At 39.9% G+C, this 17,865-nt stretch overlaps 1 protein-coding gene across 2 annotated transcripts in view; it reads right to left on the minus strand.

Moving 5' to 3' along the window:
• Nucleotides 1-4,804: 4,804 nt before the first annotated feature.
• Nucleotides 4,805-17,865, minus strand: part of jarid2b (jumonji, AT rich interactive domain 2b) — a 126,996-nt gene continuing 113,935 nt past the window's right edge. For both annotated transcript variants that reach the window (XM_050033841.1, XM_050033840.1), the window contains 12 exons: nt 16,106-17,561; nt 14,311-14,852; nt 11,187-11,279; nt 10,751-10,869; nt 10,448-10,518; nt 10,206-10,320; nt 9,871-9,976; nt 9,577-9,759; nt 8,459-8,589; nt 7,927-8,113; nt 7,568-7,675; nt 4,805-7,349 (listed from right to left, as the gene is read on the minus strand). In XM_050033841.1, coding sequence (XP_049889798.1) covers nt 7,119-7,349; nt 7,568-7,675; nt 7,927-8,113; nt 8,459-8,589; nt 9,577-9,759; nt 9,871-9,976; nt 10,206-10,320; nt 10,448-10,518; nt 10,751-10,869; nt 11,187-11,279; nt 14,311-14,852; nt 16,106-17,561 — 3,342 coding nt within the window. In that variant the 3' untranslated portion in view covers nt 4,805-7,118. The remainder of the gene's footprint in view (nt 7,350-7,567; nt 7,676-7,926; nt 8,114-8,458; nt 8,590-9,576; nt 9,760-9,870; nt 9,977-10,205; nt 10,321-10,447; nt 10,519-10,750; nt 10,870-11,186; nt 11,280-14,310; nt 14,853-16,105; nt 17,562-17,865) is intronic.

Below are 17,865 nucleotides of genomic sequence, written 5' to 3' on the forward strand. Positions count from 1 at the left end.
TACTGTTACTTTTTAATGACATATTTGATGATATAATATATTATGACTTTTTATGACATTTTTGACGACATCCTATACTGTGACTTTTTTATGACATTTTTGACGACATACTATTCTGTGACTTTTTTATGACATATTTGACGGCATACTATACTATGAATTTTTTATGATATTTTTGACGACATACTATACTATGACTTTTTTATGATATTTTTGATGACATACTATACTATGACTTTTTTACGACATATTTGACGGCATACTATACTATGACTTTTTTATAGCATTTTTGACGACATATTATTCTACGACTTTTTTCATGACATATTTGACGGCATACTATACCATGACTTTTTTCTGACATTTCTGACGACATACTATACTATAACTTTTTATGATATTTTCAATGACATACTATATCATGACTTTTTTTGTTAACATTTTGAACGACATACTATACCATGACTTTTCATGACATTTTGATGACGTACTCTCTTATGACGTTTTATGATATTTTTGACGATATAGTATTCTATGACTTTTTTATGACATATTCAACGGCATACTATACTGTGACTTTTTTATGACTTTTTTAACCACATACTGTACTATGATGGCATACTATACCATAAAGTTTTTTTTTTACTTTTTCTATTTCATCATTTATGACATACTATCCTATCACTTTTTTCATGACATTTTTGACGACATAATATACTATGACTTTTTATGACATTTTTGACGACATACTATACTATGACATTTTTGACATTTTTGACGACATACTATACTATGTCTTTTGTTATGACATTTTTGATGACATACTCTCTTATGACTTTTTATGACATTTTTGACGACATACTATTCTATGACTTTTTATGACATATTCGACGGCATACTATACTATGACTTTTTTATGACATTTTTAACCACATACTGTACTATGATGGCATACTATACCATAAAGTTTTTTGACTTTTTCTATTTCATCATTTATGACATACTATCTTATCACTTTTTTCATGTCATTTTTGACGACATACTATACCATGACTTTTTCATGACATTTTTGACGACATACTATTCTATGATTTTTTTATGACATATTTGATGACATAATATACTATGACTTTTTATGACATTTTTGACAACATCCTATACTGTGACTTTTTTATGACGTTTTTGACGACATACTATACCATGACTTCTTATGACATTTTTGACGACATATTATATTATGACTTTTTTCATGACATATTTGATGACATAATATACTATGACTTTTTATGACATTTTTGATGACATATTATACTATGACTTTTTTCGTGACATATTTGATGACATAATATACTATGACTTTTAATGAAATTTTTGACGACATACTTACTGTTACTTTTTAATGACATATTTGATGATATAATATATTATGACTTTTTATGACATTTTTGACGACATCCTATACTGTGACTTTTTTATGACATTTTTGACGACATACTATTCTGTGACTTTTTTATGACATATTTGACGGCATACTATACTATGAATTTTTTATGAAATTTTTGACGGCATACTATACTATGAATTTTTTTGACATATTTGATGACATACTGTAATTATGACTTTTTTTTATGACATTTTTAACGACATACTGTACTATGACTTTCTATNTATACTATGAATTTTTTATGAAATTTTTGACGGCATACTATACTATGAATTTTTTTGACATATTTGATTTCATACTGTAATTATGACTTTTTTTATGACATTTTTAACGACATACTGTACTATGACTTTCTATGATATTTTTGACCACATACTATTCTATGACTTTTTTTATGACATATTTGATGGCATATTATACTATGATATTTTTTTTAATATTTTTGACGACAAACTATACTGTGACTTTTTTTTGATATTTTTATGACATACTATACTATGACTTTTTTTTGATATTTTTATGACATACTATACTATGACTTTTTCTTATATTTGGACGACATACTATACTATGACTTTTTTATGACATTTTTGACGACATACTATACCATGACTTTTTCATGACATTTTTGACGACATATTATGCTATGACTTTTTTCATGACATATTTGATGACAATATACTATGACTTTTTATGACATTTTTGACGACATATTATACTATGACTTTTTTCGTGACATATTTGATGACATAATATACTATGACTTTTAATGAAATTTTTGACGACATACTATACTGTTACTTTTTAATGACATATTTGATGATATAATATATTATGACTTTTTATGACATTTTTGACGACATCCTATACTGTGACTTTTTNATGACATTTTTGACGACATAGTACACTATGACTTTTTTATGACATTTTTGACGACATACTATATTATGACATTTTTATGACATTTTTGACGACATAGTACACTATGACTTTTTCATGACATTTTTGACGACATAGTACACTATGACTTTTTTATGGCATTTTTGACGACATATTATTCTATGACTTTTTTATGACATATCTGACGACATACTATACCATGACTTTTTTTTGACAATATACTATACTATGACTTTTTTTATGACATTTTTGAAGACATACTCTCTTATGATTTTTTATGATATTTTTGATGATATAGTATTCTATGACTTTTTTTCATGACATATTTGACGTCATAATATGCTATGACTTTTTATGACATTTTTGACAACATTCTATTCTATGACTTTTTATGACATATTCGACGGCATACTATACTTTGACTTTTGTATGACATTTTTAACCACATACTGTACTATGATGGCATACTATACCATAAAGTTTTTTTGACTTTTTCTATTTCATCATTTATCACATACTATCCTATCACTTTTTTCATGTCATTTTTGACGACATACTATACCATGACTTTTTATGACATTTTTGACGACATACTATACTATGACTTTTTTTATGACATTTTTGATGACATACTCTCTTATGACTTTTTATGATAGTTTTGACGATATAGTATTCTATGACTTTTTTTTTATGACATATTTGACGATATAATATGCTATGACTTTTTTTGACATTTTTGACAACATACTATTCTATGACTTTTTATGACATATTCGACGGCATACTATACTATGACTTTTTTATGACATTTTTAACCACATACTGTGCTATGATGGCATACTATACCATAAAGTTATTTTGACTTTTTCTATTTCACCATTTATGACATACTATACTATACTATGAATTTTTTTGACATATTTGATGACATACTGTACTATGACTTTCTATGATATTTTTGACCACTTACTATTCTATGACTTTTTTTATGACATATTTGATGGCATACTATACTATGATTTTTTTTTATATTTTTGTCGACAAACTATACTATGACTTTTTTATGATATTTGTGACGTCATACGATACTATGACTCTTTTATGACATTTTTGATGACATACTATACTATGGCTTTTTCATGACATTTTTGACGACATACTATACTATGACTTTTTTATGACATTTTTGACGACATACTATACTATGGCTTTTTTATGTCATTTTTGATGACATACTATACTATGAATTCTTTTTACATTTTTGACGACATACTATACTATGACTTTTTTGTGACATTTTTGGCAACATACTATACCATGACTTTTTTTTGACATTTTTGACGACATATTATTCTGACTTTTTTGAGACATATTTGACTATACTATGACTTTGTTATGACATTTTTGACAGCATAGTATTCTATGACTTTTTTTATGACATATTTGACGACATACTATACTATGACTTTCTTATGACATTTTTGACGACATACATTATGACTTTTTTAGTTACACGCATATTATACTTTGACATTTTAAATTACATTTTTTGGCATACTATTCTATGACTTTTTAAATTTCATCTTATGGCATACTATAATATTACTTTTACTTACACCTTTATGGCAAATTATACTATAACGTTTTAAATTACATTTTTTGGCATACTATTCTATGACTTTTTATTTACAGTTTTATTGCATACTACACTATGACTCTTATGGCATACCAGACTTTAAGTTACACTTTTATGGCATACCATACCAGTTACAGTTTTATTGCATATTATACTATGACTTTTATTTACCTTTTTATGACATACTACACTTTTTTTTTACATTACATTTATGTGAAATACTGTACCATGACTTTTTTTTTTTTTTTTTTTTTTTTTAAGACTGTTAGGACATCCTAATGTATGACTATTTTTCTTTGGCATACTATACTTTGACTATTTTAATTACATTTATATGGCAAACTTTAATATGAGTTTTTTTAAAATTACACCCCTGGCATAATTTACAATTACTTATTTTCTATTATTATTGCAAACTATACCATCAATTTTTAAAATGACATTATGGCATACTATAATATGAGTTTTTGAATTACATTTTGTAGCATACTATACTGTGACTTTTTAAATTAAATTTAAAGTACATTTTTATGACATGTTACTCAATGATTTTTCTGTGACTACTTTCATGGCATACTATACTACATCTTAACATGTTTTTTTTATGGCATTCTACTGTACCTTATTTATTTACATTTCTATGGCATACTACTGCATGACTTTGAGAGGCTTAAGGTACTGTAAGTTACAAAATGATTTTGTAATTTGGGAGCAGTGCCCCTTAATTGTTACTGGACTCCACCGGATACTTGAACTGTAACACTAACTTATGAAGCTGTTAAAACCATTTGCATACAAAAAGACAAGCAGGTTGAAAAGAAATGACAGTGAATTGTCGGTAAGTTTTTATTAAACCTTAAGTACAAACTGCAAAAGTAAAAAACTGTCATTATAACCAACATGAGACTCTCTTTCCGAGTGGAGGGAAAGGCCGAGATGCGGCACTAATAAATTAAGTCACCAGAGACCCCACTGTGAGCAAGTAGTTTATACTGTAGAAAATGGAAGAAACAAACAAACAAAAAGAGAGAACTGAAAAACAAACAAAAAAAATCCCATCAGAATAAAATATATTGTAAGGCCATAAAAACTTGACAACCACTTTTTTTTATGTTGAAAACACCCGACTTGGTATTTCATTAAATAGTCCTAAAACAGTTCAGTCTTCTGCAAGGGACGACAACCAACAAACTGGATTATAGGATTTTTCCTTGACAGTCACCACTGGCAAGCTCAGTGCAACATGAGTAGCTACTACATTTTTGTTGAATTTTCAGTAATGAAAATGTAAAAACCCATTTTTTTGTGAACATATCTTTTTTCCCTTTTCTTTAAAAAAGTAAAGCTAAACAAACAAAACTAGGTTGGGGGGGCAGTCGTTGGCTACTCAATATCTTCTTTCTTAGTGATATAAGCAGCACTTAAAATTTTTATACACGTTTACCAGAGCAACCCTGTAAGCGTCAAACTCACACGGATGAAGAAAGGGAAATGTAAGGCTTTTTCTTCATCAACCACTCTCCTCTGGAACTTTTTTCTCTTCTCTATTCCTTCCTTCCTTTCTTTCTTTCTTCCTTAACCCCAGAAAAAGGCTCAAGTATTTAAAGAAATTTACAGGATTATGTACAAAAAAGTTGATGTTTTGTTTGTGTTGGACTTTTTCCTCTCTCTAAAAATCACTCATAATATATCTGGAAATGGGGAAAAAAAATGCAAAAGCCAAAAAAGGACAATTTAAAAAAAACAAAAAACAAAACTTGGATTCGATATTTCACATTTTACACTCTTTGACTAGTGGCTCTACTTGAGATAACACATCAGACCAACAAAAGTAAAAAACACAAAATAATAATAATAATATAATATAATAATTAATGTTTACTGGTACAGATGAAACAAGAGGACTGGAAGAATGGAATGTTAACACGATTGCACATCTAGAACCAGAAAAGCCTGACAGCCTTTCTGCCCTGTGGGGTGGGGGTGCGTGAGCTAGCTGTTAGCCGTTAGCAGGCGCTAACCCCCAGATTTTTAAATTTTTGTGTTGTTATACAGTAATTATAACCAACAGCACCAATAAAATGGATCTCCTCGCTAAGTATCAGGCACGGTTTTCACTTGCTAGCGAAGGAGGGATCCCTCCATACTACCAGGAAGTGAGGTGAGCGGTGACCTTTCACAGGTCAAGCAGCTGTAGCTCTGCCCCCTCTCACATCCACCAACGAACAGAAACATCCACAATGACAAAAAAATAAAATAAAATAAAATACACAGAAGACTTCTTGCAAAAAACCTAGCAAAAAACAAAGCTAAAATTCAAAATAGGACTTGGAAAAAACATAGCCAACCAACAATAAACCAACATCGTCTTTCAAGTTTTTACCTCGCGTCAAAACCCCCCCTTTTTAAAAACCAAAAACAATGCAGGAGCTGCATCAAGAAAGAATAAAATCGTCAAAAAAGGACTCCTCTTCCTCAAACCAAGGACAGAGAGAAACTTTGGGTAACTACTTGATGTCATTTTCATTTCAGAAAACTGGGGAGGGAAAAAAAAAAAGGCCGCCTTTTCATTTGTCCCATGTTCACAGTTGAGTGACGCATGATGAGAAGGGATGGGGTTCAGTCTCAGAGGGCCAGATGAGGGCAGGAAAGTGATGCAAGAAGAAGGTAACAAATGTAACCCATTTCAGTGAAGGGAGGGTGGAGGTAAAGGGTATAACAGGGCCCATCAAGTCTTCTTGTGAACGTTACACTTAATGCTTGTAATGTTGTAAAGGACGACTCAAGGAGGGATGGGAAGGGGGGGATTCTAAAATCATCCAGAATAAAAACAAATTCCTCTTTCACACTAGTGCAAAAAAGACATCTTGCTTTGCTTTTTTCCTTTTCTTCTTTTTTATAAAACAAGCCTGTCGTACTAAGGGGGGAGGTGAATCATTTTTGGAGGGGGGGACTGAGGCCAGGTGAAGGGATTTTCAAAGCTCAAAAACAATCTTAAATATTAGGTGGTGGAGGAGGGATTGATAGTGATTCCTGCTTAATGTTGAAAAAAAAAGAAAACAAAAACTTGGGGAGTTTGGGAGGGTTGGGCCATGGCGTGGGCACAGCGCGCCGGTTGGTGATGTTATGGCGTCCCCCTCAGGACACAGCAGCGGCCTTGGGTATGTGGCTGGAGGACAGGCGTGCCAGGGACACCTCCACGGTAGCGCGCTTTCGGGGGCCTCGCTTGGCTGGTGATGCCTTTGCGGGGCTTATGCCATGGCAGGGGTCTCCCCCTACTGCACTGACGACAACTCCACCTCCGCCACCACCTCCGTTCTTTAACATGGCCCGGCCACACACCTGGTTCACCAAACTGTTGATTTGCTCCTGAAATGAAGAAACAAAAAAAATACAATTTATTTCTAATGAATCACTCTCTCTGACATTATGTTGTCATCTTTAACCTATTCACACATAGCAGGAATTACAGCATGAACATGTTGAATCATCTCCTTCCTGGAGCAGTGTAAACCTAGCTGATGTCTCCCCCTTCTGGACAGAGAGAGAACTGGACCACAGCAGGCACAAACGTGGGAGCAGCTCACCTCATCGTATCGGTACATCATCTTAAGGCCTCTGCAGGACTTGTGCTTCTCCACATAGCGCAGGGCACACTCCAGACAGAAGACCACATTGTCAGTCTCCTGAACCACCTGCACAGACACAAACCCAGACCAGGATGTTACTAGAAAAACCTGTATCAAGCTGTATGTTTCTGCAGGGCACAGTGCGAAATAATACCTACAAACTGAAAAATAAAGTATAGCTACTCTTGCATAAGTGACAATTTCTTGAAACATATATATGACTTCACACTTTCTTCCTAGCATTACAGCATTTCAGAAAACACGTCTTTGTATCGTATAACCGTAGCGTGTTAAACTCCAGTGCCCTCTGCTCTCACCATGGACAGGTAGCAGAGATGCTGACAGATCTGGCAGCGTCTCTCTGAGGACTCTAGTGCCAGCCACTTCCCGCGGGGCTTCTTGCGTCCCTCGCCGGGCCCCAGGTTGCTGTCGTGGGTGCCATAGCGGGCGGAGGAGAGCAAACCTGCCTTGAAAAGTTCCTGCCGTTGGCGCATCTCTATGTTCCTATTGGACAAGGAAGACACTTGTTAAGTTGGAGCCAGAAAACCTTTGTAAAAGCTGTGCTCAAACTGTATCATGGTGTACTAAGTCGTATGTCTTTTATTGCTCTGGTAAACTATGGAGAGTGGGACGACATCGAATGAAAAGGTGCAGTATTTGCAGAGGATAACATTATTAACAACATCATTATGATTAAATAACATACATAAAATACATGGCTTGAGAAAAGAATCAAATGACAGTTATATATCTTCAACGGACGATTCAATTCCACAGTCTAGAATAATATTTGCATATACACGTGTGAGTACGAGTATGTTCTTATTTAGGCCCACTGCTGCATCCTACCTGAGGTCTTTGAGTAGGGTGGAGATGGTGGTGAGGAGAAGGCCGTTGTCCCTCTTGGATTCAGCTGTGGCGATCTGGTACAGTAGCTTCTCCATGGAGAAGGGTTTGGCTATACGACGACATTTCAGGTCCTGCACACAAAATCAGGACAGATTATTCTTTTGTTTTGATGTGTTTTATTGTGTCAATTTGTATGTCTAAAAATAAAAAAGACAGCACTTTTTCCCGCAACATTGACCATTTATTTAACCAGTTTTATTTCCTTTTCCCCCCCAGAGGTTTACACACATATAAATACAGATATTTTTTACTCTGTGAAAGGTAAAGCAAGTCCAACAATGCTAATGATGTCGTCCACAGTGTAAGACAGGAATTGTTTGCAGTGGAACCAACACAGGCAGAATTTCTATACACTCATCAATAATTTCTGTCTGCTCCTGTTTCTCATTCTCAAGTAAAAAATGTTCACCATTTGGAAGAAAATGTCTCAGGCAGTGCACCACAACACAGTACACCATATGAATGTCATATTACCCTTGAGAGCAATCTTTGCTGTGGCTATGAATACAGTTGTATTGCCGATGGTATATGCACTTCCATCACCATAATGCCCAAAATGACAGTAAGGAACATTTTCTCCTCCTCTATTGCTCCTGTAATGAGGTCCAATGGTCCAAAGGCTTGCTCATGATCACAAAAAAATCTAAATACCTCCCGCGGGAGACTTACAGCTGCAATTACTCCTTAAAGTTCAACACACTGGCTGATTAGAGAATCAAGCTCTAGGTTCTAAGTTCATTTATCCATTTCAGTTTCAATCAGGGCTACATAAATCAGAGCTTTAACTGCCGCTGCCACAGGGGGCCAGTGTTGTGAGGCATTACAGAGCAGCAGCGAATAAAACAAATACATGCTGTGTTATATCTGTAATACAAAGACAAAATATTCATTCTAACAATACCTAAGAGACACGTTAATATTTCATATCTACAAAAAAGAATCCATCCCTCATTGCACATTTTGTTTTATACATTTTGTTTCATGTATATACAGTATCTGCCATTAAGATTTTAACATGGCCCTGGTATTGATCTGCCCACCCAGATTCATATGCTGACCTTTGCAGCCTGGTAACCCAGGTTCATCCAGTGCGGTGTGGCAAAGTGCACTGTCTCTGACACGCTGTAGCCACAGCACACTTTAGAGACAAAGGCACCGGGGTAGCAGACCACAAACTGGCCACTCCGCTGGACCGTACGGTAAACCTTGATGCCTTCGCGGCACAGCACCTCTGGAGAGATCTGGAGGATGAGCGAGGGGGAGAGAAAGAAAGAAAGAAGAGTTACATTTCTGAAACTGTACATTTTTGGTAATATAACAACGTGGCTTCAGAAAGTTCAGACAACACTGACCATGATGTTCTTCTCCAACATTTCTAGTCCTGGGGTGCCATTGGCCTGAAGCAGTGTATGGACCACCTTGTCCAGCTTAGCCTTCTCCTCAGCAGGGACAGAATACCTGTGGGAGGAGCACAAAAACACATCAACACACATTCATACTCAACTTCCTTTCCACAAAGTATCAGTTGAATTTACTCCGGTTGTAAGAACTGTCCAGAGAGACACTATGAACTCAGTTTTGCTTTTATTTTCTCCTATTGATTTTCCTTGCTAATTTCACATTTAAAAATGTACATGTACACAGTATACCAGTGATGGTGAGGTAAGAAGAGCCAGGGCATACTTACCAAATGCAATCAGCACCAGTGTGTAAGTAATCAATATATGGAAGGCGATTTTGGTCTCGAGACCAGCATGAGGTAGAAAAGACCATGCCAATGTTAAGCCAGGGAATGGTCACCCCTGAGGAAACAGAGAGGTTTAAAGAGAGAGAAACAAGAGACGGGGTTATTATTAACTGCAAGGTACACAAAAACAATGGCACACAATCTGAAGAGTCAGTCTTTGAGTTTCCTTTACGTGTCCTTACCAGGCACAGCACCCAGATGCCTCAGAATAGATCCAGAGTTATTGGGGAGGACAGTGAGGTTCCATCCATGTCTGAGGAAAAGATTCAAAGGAAACGGTCATTTCTAAAGAATTTTCCAGGGATACCAAAGAGACAAGATAGCTTCAAAAGGCACTGTGAGAGAGCAGTGTTACTCTTAGATTCACCATCAGAGATTCATACCAGTGACTAGGTAACAGGTCAGGACTACAGTCTTGCAACACAGGCAGAATATTCTATCTAGACTTTAAAGTGAATGTGATGTAAAGTCTTTGAGCTACTTACTTTGAAAATGGCTCTGACTTCCCTGTGGGGAATCCACTGCCATGTGTACTAGTGTCTACTTTCCCACAATGCACCGCCACATGGCTGTCTCTCTGCTCCACAATCCTCCAGTATTCTTCCTGTAAGAACAAAAAAAGAAGGAGAACCAATCAGTACAGGGCGTAATCACAATTTGGGGGGTCTGTGAAGCATAGGTTACATAAACTGTGACCTTATTTTTGTTCATATTTAAAAACTGAACAGTGAAGTGACGTTGGGGTGAGTGGGGTCTACACTCCACTAACAGAAGTAAACAGCTGTCACTCTGATGTAGCATTTTTGCTTATAAATGAAAACATAAAAAACATGTACAATTAGGGGAAAAAACTGTCATAGATTTTAAGACAAGCAGCTATTGTAGACACAAGTTGTTTTATCACGACATCAGCGTGCTAACCTCGACCTCAGCAGCCCCTGGTTCCTTGTTAAAGCACATGGTCATGGTGTTCCGGGCTATCCTGAAGAAGTTAGTCAAAGACACCGATTTCCCCTGCAACAAAAGAGGCATTAAACATTATGAGTCACAGCATGCTGCAAGAGTCTGAGGGGAACAAGAAAAAAAAAACTCCAGACTTCACTCCACATATTTATAGTCTGGTGCAATGCTAGAACAACTGTAGGGAATGTGAAGCGAGAGTGGCGTGTGAATAAAACATGAGCAAAGGAAATATTGCTGGACATCAAGGCACTGCAAGTTCTTTTATTTCCCACCACATGTTTGCATGAGTCAAAAAGTCAGAGGGGGAGCACAATGGTTAAAGAATGCATGTGTGTTGACAAATGCGTCAAGTGTACATGTATGTGTATGTGTTTCTATACGGCTCCACCTCTGCGCCTCCCCTACAAGCCACAGATACATTTCCCCTGGACTTGACCCTCTCTCCCATGGACACTCCTGCTACAGAGACGCTTTGAAGGTTGCCATAAATCTGCCGGCTCGGGGCCTGGAGACGTACAAACCCTGCTGAAAGATGACCTTGTGGATTCCTCATCCTCGCAGTGACAATTTGTCTTACTTTTCTTTTTTTTTTCCCCTTCTAAGGTGTCCAGATGTTCTCAGAAAGCAGCTGACCTTATTACGATTTCTATTTCTACGATAGCTACAGGGTTGTAAAATAATGCATTCGAATAATACAGCGTAGTAGTGACCTAGTAAGCAAGATTTTCTTTAGGCGAGTCAGTAGCAGCACTTATCCAGGCCTTTCCTGGTGTAATTAGAGTTAATTATACCCTTGACATGCACTTTGTTCTCTTGATAGAAAAAGTGAAATTTAACCTCCTCTTGGGGGGCCACTCGTGATGAAAAATGCATACAAATCTGAGCTGTGGAGAGCAGTGATGGGTCATATTTAGACAAGCCTGTCCTGTCAGGATGGTGACAGCCATTCACATGTCACTACGCTGAATAGTGCTTCTATAATTCAGAGGTCTGCGGACTGTGCCGAGTCAAGTCTCTTGACAATATCTCAGTTCTTCAGTGGGAGGTCATATAGAGGGATTTAGTTACCAAAGGAACTGAAAGGGGGGGGGGGGGAATCAAATGGGATCCACATTTGAGATGGGTGGAGTAATTGTGCAGTGTGAGAGTGAGAGCCAACACAGAACAAAGTTATCTTAATCACAGAGAGAATTTCTGCCTCGCCCCATTAAGATGCCATGCACACACTCTTGACAAATAAATATTCCGTGTACAACTAAGGGCACAGTTTTTGTGGAAAGCAAGTGTGGCATGTGTGTTTGCACATGTTGATTTCTACAAATACACAAAAAACCTTTGCATTGACATATGTGTCTGGGGTAGAGGGGGCTTGACTGGCTGGATTGGCAAGAGAACCGGGCACGATGGTGAAAGAGAGGGTCGGCAAGACGATTGGAGATTTAGGGAAATAGCTACGAGCAAGGGCATGAGCTGAAGGAGAGGAGCCGTGGGGAGAGTGGGCTGGATTAAAGGAGCTGAAGGGTGGAGAGAGCTGAGGGAGGCGGGGTTTGAAGGGGGGCGGGACAGGGGTGAGGGGAAGGGCTGGTTTGGGGGCTGCCTTTTCTCTGACCTACATTTCAGCCAGCCAGAATCAACACAGCTGCCAGCAGGCTGTGGAGGTGGGAATACATCTAATGTGTGAGTGCATATAAACACACAAGCAAGACTACTGACCACCTTACCACACACACACCTACACACACACAAAGATACATAGACATATTTAGCAAAACCACCAAAAGATCTTCACAATGCAGCTACATGAAACAGGTGTGCAAAACCTCTTTGCTTTTTATAAACCACAAACTACGACAGTGAGCAGCACGATAATGTAACCGAGAGCACTGAATAAGAATTTCAATAGGCATTAACATATTTGCAGTTAACACCACAGTAACATTCTCCGTGAGAGGAACCCAGCCGTGCTATGTTGTAACAATTTATAGCACAGCTTAGCTCCTTCTGAGGAAAGAGTGCACATTTTGTCACCTAAGAACTAGCACAGTGATATAGAAACACTCACATTGTAGCGGTGATACTACGAAAGGTGTAGGCCCTTTACACCTCATGTGTGACATCAGTCTTAGTAATGAGGTCTGGCAGATGTATAGCTGAAGACTGACAACAGGTGACAAAAAGTCTGACATTAACCAGACAATGTGCACATATTAAAATTTGCTGTCTCTTTCAAATTAAGTTAGATGAAGAGAATTGTTAAGTGTCTTTGTGACGAGTTGGTTTTTTGGGGGGGTTTTTTTGCAGAAAAAAATAAAAGGGAGAGCAACCATGATAAGGAGGCAGCCTCCACATGCAACATGGCTTACGGTATGCTTCTCAGCAAACACTATAATGAACTGACTCTGAAACAGCAGCCAATAAGCGTTGCCGATCAATGGGTTAAAGGTGCCATGCTGTAAAAAGTCAGATGTCTTCTATATTATAAAGCAGGTATAGGTGACCTATAAACACTCAGAGTATTAACATTCAATCCACAGAGAAATGCACACAGACCGTATTCAGAAACTGTGCCTTTAAACGAGCCGTCAGGACTTGCGCAAAGCTGTGATGTCACAACTACACTATATAGATCGTTTCAAACTTGAGGTCTAAAAAGGTCCTGTTGTATGTCCTGTTGAAATGTTTTGCAGTGTGTGTGAATTACATCAGCTGACAGGAAGGAAACATGGACCCAAGTTGCTGCCCAGCGATGCAATTGCAGTGAAACGGTCTATAAAAATAGAAAGTGACGCTACAGTGCTGTTACATTTCCATTGCATTGTCATTCCCCTGGCTGCAATGGCAGTGCAGAGACAGCGACAGTGCAGATGTGGAAGACTTGGAGACAATGTCCAGTCTGAGCCGACTGGGCTTATTCAGGGGCGGGGCTTAAAGAGACAGGTGCTAAAGTGAGCGTTTCAGACAGAGAGTGAATACAGGTATATTCAGGCAGACCGTGTGAGAAATTATTGAACAATAAAGGATGAAAATGAAAATAATATGGGACTTTTAAGAAGAGAACATAAAAGAAACACTCCATCCTCACCTTGTTAATACATTTGTGCTGGTCACTTAGAACACCACTGTCCTCCTCCTGCTGCTCCTCTCCATGCTGCCTGTCCTCTTTGCCTTGTTTTTCCTGAGCGAAGAGCCGGCGCCTGCCCGCTTTGACCTGAGCCTCCAGCTCCTTCAGACGGTGATACACTCCATTGGTGCGGTGGTTCCCTGTCGCCCCTCCCACTATCCCACCTACTAGCCCGTTCTTGGGCTCGTAGCGTGGCAGCACCAGCGCACTGGGTGCTAAGGAGTCCGAGAGACCCTCCAGAGGGCCCCGGCGTGCCTCCAGGTTCTTTTTCTCCTGCAGCACCTCGGCCTGCAGTCGCAGGCGCTCCTCGGCGCTGAGCGAGTCATAGGAGAGGATGTACTGGAGGTATGCCTCCTGCAGCTTGGCCAGCCGGTCCTGCGCTGACTTAGGGATGCGCAGAAGGTCGGCCAGCTTGGTCCACTTCTTCAGGTCCATCACCTGCTGCATGCCGCCCATGTCATTGATGAGCTGGAAAAAACGTGACAGGTCCACTTCACAGCCACCTGCATGGAGCAGAGGGACAAAAAGAGAAGATTAATTCAGGGGAAAATGAGGAAACTGGGACAGTTCCATGTGTCTCGTAGTAACAATAAAATCAGTCAAAGGTGAAACTAATGTCATCTTCAACAACAAGAGTTTTGCCCACCAAACAATACTAAGTGTACATAGGGAAGTTGCCTGTTTTCACTTCTAAAAAGGATTTGAAAAAAAAAAGAACAGAAAAAAAAAATCAAATCAAGAAGTCTGCCATCTTGTAGCATCTGCTCCTTTGGCTAAACACGCCTTTTCGTCCAGCCCAGTTCATTTTATTTGAAACGGCCAATTGAGCTATCACCTTTCAAAATGATCTGAAGCGTCGTCGTGCCAAACAGAAACACAAATTCTGTTAATGCAGAACTGATCTGCTGGGCACAGTAAAGGAAGTCATTTGGAAGCAGGGGCTCCTAGCTGGCTGAAGCCACTCCACTGTGGCTCACTGGCTGCCAGGTCTCTCTGGCTAACAGCCGCATATTAACTGTAATCACAGTGGGCTAATCTGAATACAGCTGCATGCATGTGGTGCATACATATAAACATATAGAAAAATCACACATGCAGTTTCTGTCTACACTGGGACTGCTAACAGGCTGATAAAATGCTGATGTCACTGTGAGAAATGGGAGGTGACAGGACAATCTGGGGGAAATATTGTTTTTGTGGCCCGTCAGGCCCCTCGCCAAGTTGTTCCACATTGTTATTGTCATCTATAAACAGGAAGATAAAATCGGGCGGAATGCCACTGAAGCTTTCAGAGCACTACTGACACCAAATGGAAATAGCAGCATTTGTGATGCCTGCACACTGGCTGCTTTTGTCATGGCTTCATGGAGCCCAGCTGGAGTGACAAAACACAGTGCAGGAAAATGCAGGATACTGAGAGGGTAAAAGGCAGTTTTCTTTCTAATCATACATTATTTTATATAATATACTATATCTAGTTTATCATTTTCTTATCTTTACATTCAACAAAAGCTGGGAAAGAGAACTGGCCACGAGTGTAGACAGGGCTGAGAGGACGCCTCAGTTTGGAACGGGATGTCTGGGTTTAATTCACTCCCATAAAATCAATAGCTCAGGTCCTCTGTGGCAGCCGGCAGGAAGAAACCTGTGGCTTATTGTTTACTTAATTCAATCAATTCAGGAAGGAGTTTTGTTGACTATATTTCCTTGTGTACATTCACATATACATGTGTGTCCACCAGTTTGGCCCACTCACCAATGACAGGTGGCTCATCCATGGTAATGCCCTGAGATTTGAGGTGCTTGCGGATGCAGGCCAGCCGCTGCACGTTGGGGCCCCAGCGTCGACCCAGCATGTGGACCCTCTGCACCTGTGTAACAAAACGCATCTCCTCACTCAGCTTGCACTCTGGCCGCCAGTCTGGCGGTGGGACCACGCGGCACATGCCAGCCGCCTCGGCCTGCTCCCTCACCGCGTCCAAGTACACCAGGGGGTCCTGGAACTCCCGCGGTGCTGGCCGGAAGGCAGGGACTTCACCTAGTGCTTCCCAGCCCTCTGGCCTGCTCCGCTGGCGCTCCCACTCTTTCTCCTGCTCGCGTTCCGTCTGGCGCATCATCTCTTTCTCACGCTCCCACTCCTTGTCACGGTCAGCGGGCCGAAAAGCTGCTGGTTTGAGCTGTCCGGGGTTGTTGGTGGAGGTTAGTGGAGAGGAGGTGGTGGAGGAGGACACCGAGGTTTGTTGGGGGTCTGAGGTAGTGCTGGCACGACTGGGGTTCTGTAGGTGATTCTGGCCTGATGAGGGGGAGGATGAGGAGGAGCTCCGACTGTGAGACCTGCTCTGCTGCTGCTGTGCTTGTCGAATCAACATCAGCTTGCCGGCCGATGCCCGCTTAGGTCGCTGGTTCACCGGCTCTGCATTGGCTGCTGGTGTAGTAGGAGGTGGGGTTTGTTGTGGTGGGGGAGTAGGAGGTGGAAGGGGGGTAACAGGTGGTGTTTGTTTAGGAGAAGGGGGGGTTTCTGATTCATGTCCATTAGAAACTGGAGTGGTAGGGGTGGTGGTTTGTGTGGCGGCTCTCTCTTGATTGGCTGCCTTCTTGCTGCTGCTGCGTGTCTCCAGAGGCGCAGGTTGAAGCTTGGCCTTCTTGGCCTCAGTGCCAGTGCTTTTGGCTTTCTGCTCAATAACCCCTGTCCCCACAGAATTGAGGACGACCTCCAGGCGCCGCTTGGAGTTACGCAGTCCCTCTCGACCTGGGCACTCCCCCTGCTGGCACTGTCTCTGCCCGTCCTCCTTGCCCAGGGTGTTGTGCCGCTGCCCATTAAGCCTGCCGTTAAGGCGGGCGCCGGCAGCCACATTGTGCAGCCCATTGGATAGTAGCACCTGTTTGCGGGTTTTTGCATTGCTGTGGTGGGCTGGTGCCGCTGCTTTTCCTGAGTTGGCCAGCCCATTGCTGGCTGCTGGCTGGCTGTGCTGATTGTGATTGTTCGCTGACGATGGTGCCGAGGCGGCGCTGTTGTGTTTGTTGCTGCTGCTGAGTTTGGTTTTCTTGCCCAGTTCTTTCTGTTTGGCTTTGGTGTAGGTGACGTGGCCCTTGGACACGGTGGCTGTGTACTTCTTCACAGTTTTGGACGGCAGTCGGAAGTCGCGGCTCTTTTTGGCACCACCGACAGCTTGTGCCGAGCCCGCCCGCGTCAGCCCATTCACTTTAGAGACCTGAGATTGTGGGAGAAAGATAGCAAACGTTAGATGAATAGCACAAAGAATCTTATCAGGATGCTGTGGATCAATCATGAATATGAAGTCACTGAGAAATATATTGGAAAAAAATCATCTTTGCTGGAAGGGAAATTGGGCGGCAAGCTTAAATCTCTCAATAAAAAAACTCTCTTTAATCAGATATCTGTATGTTGAGCACATACAAATGAAAGTTAAAAATACTACTGCATCAAAGATAGCAACAAATGTTCCCAAAATGTACCCACACACAGATCAAATTCTATAATCAGAAAGCACGACA

Source organism: Epinephelus moara, chromosome 22, assembly GCF_006386435.1.
Source record: "Epinephelus moara isolate mb chromosome 22, YSFRI_EMoa_1.0, whole genome shotgun sequence".
Classification (NCBI taxonomy): domain Eukaryota; kingdom Metazoa; phylum Chordata; class Actinopteri; order Perciformes; family Serranidae; genus Epinephelus; species Epinephelus moara.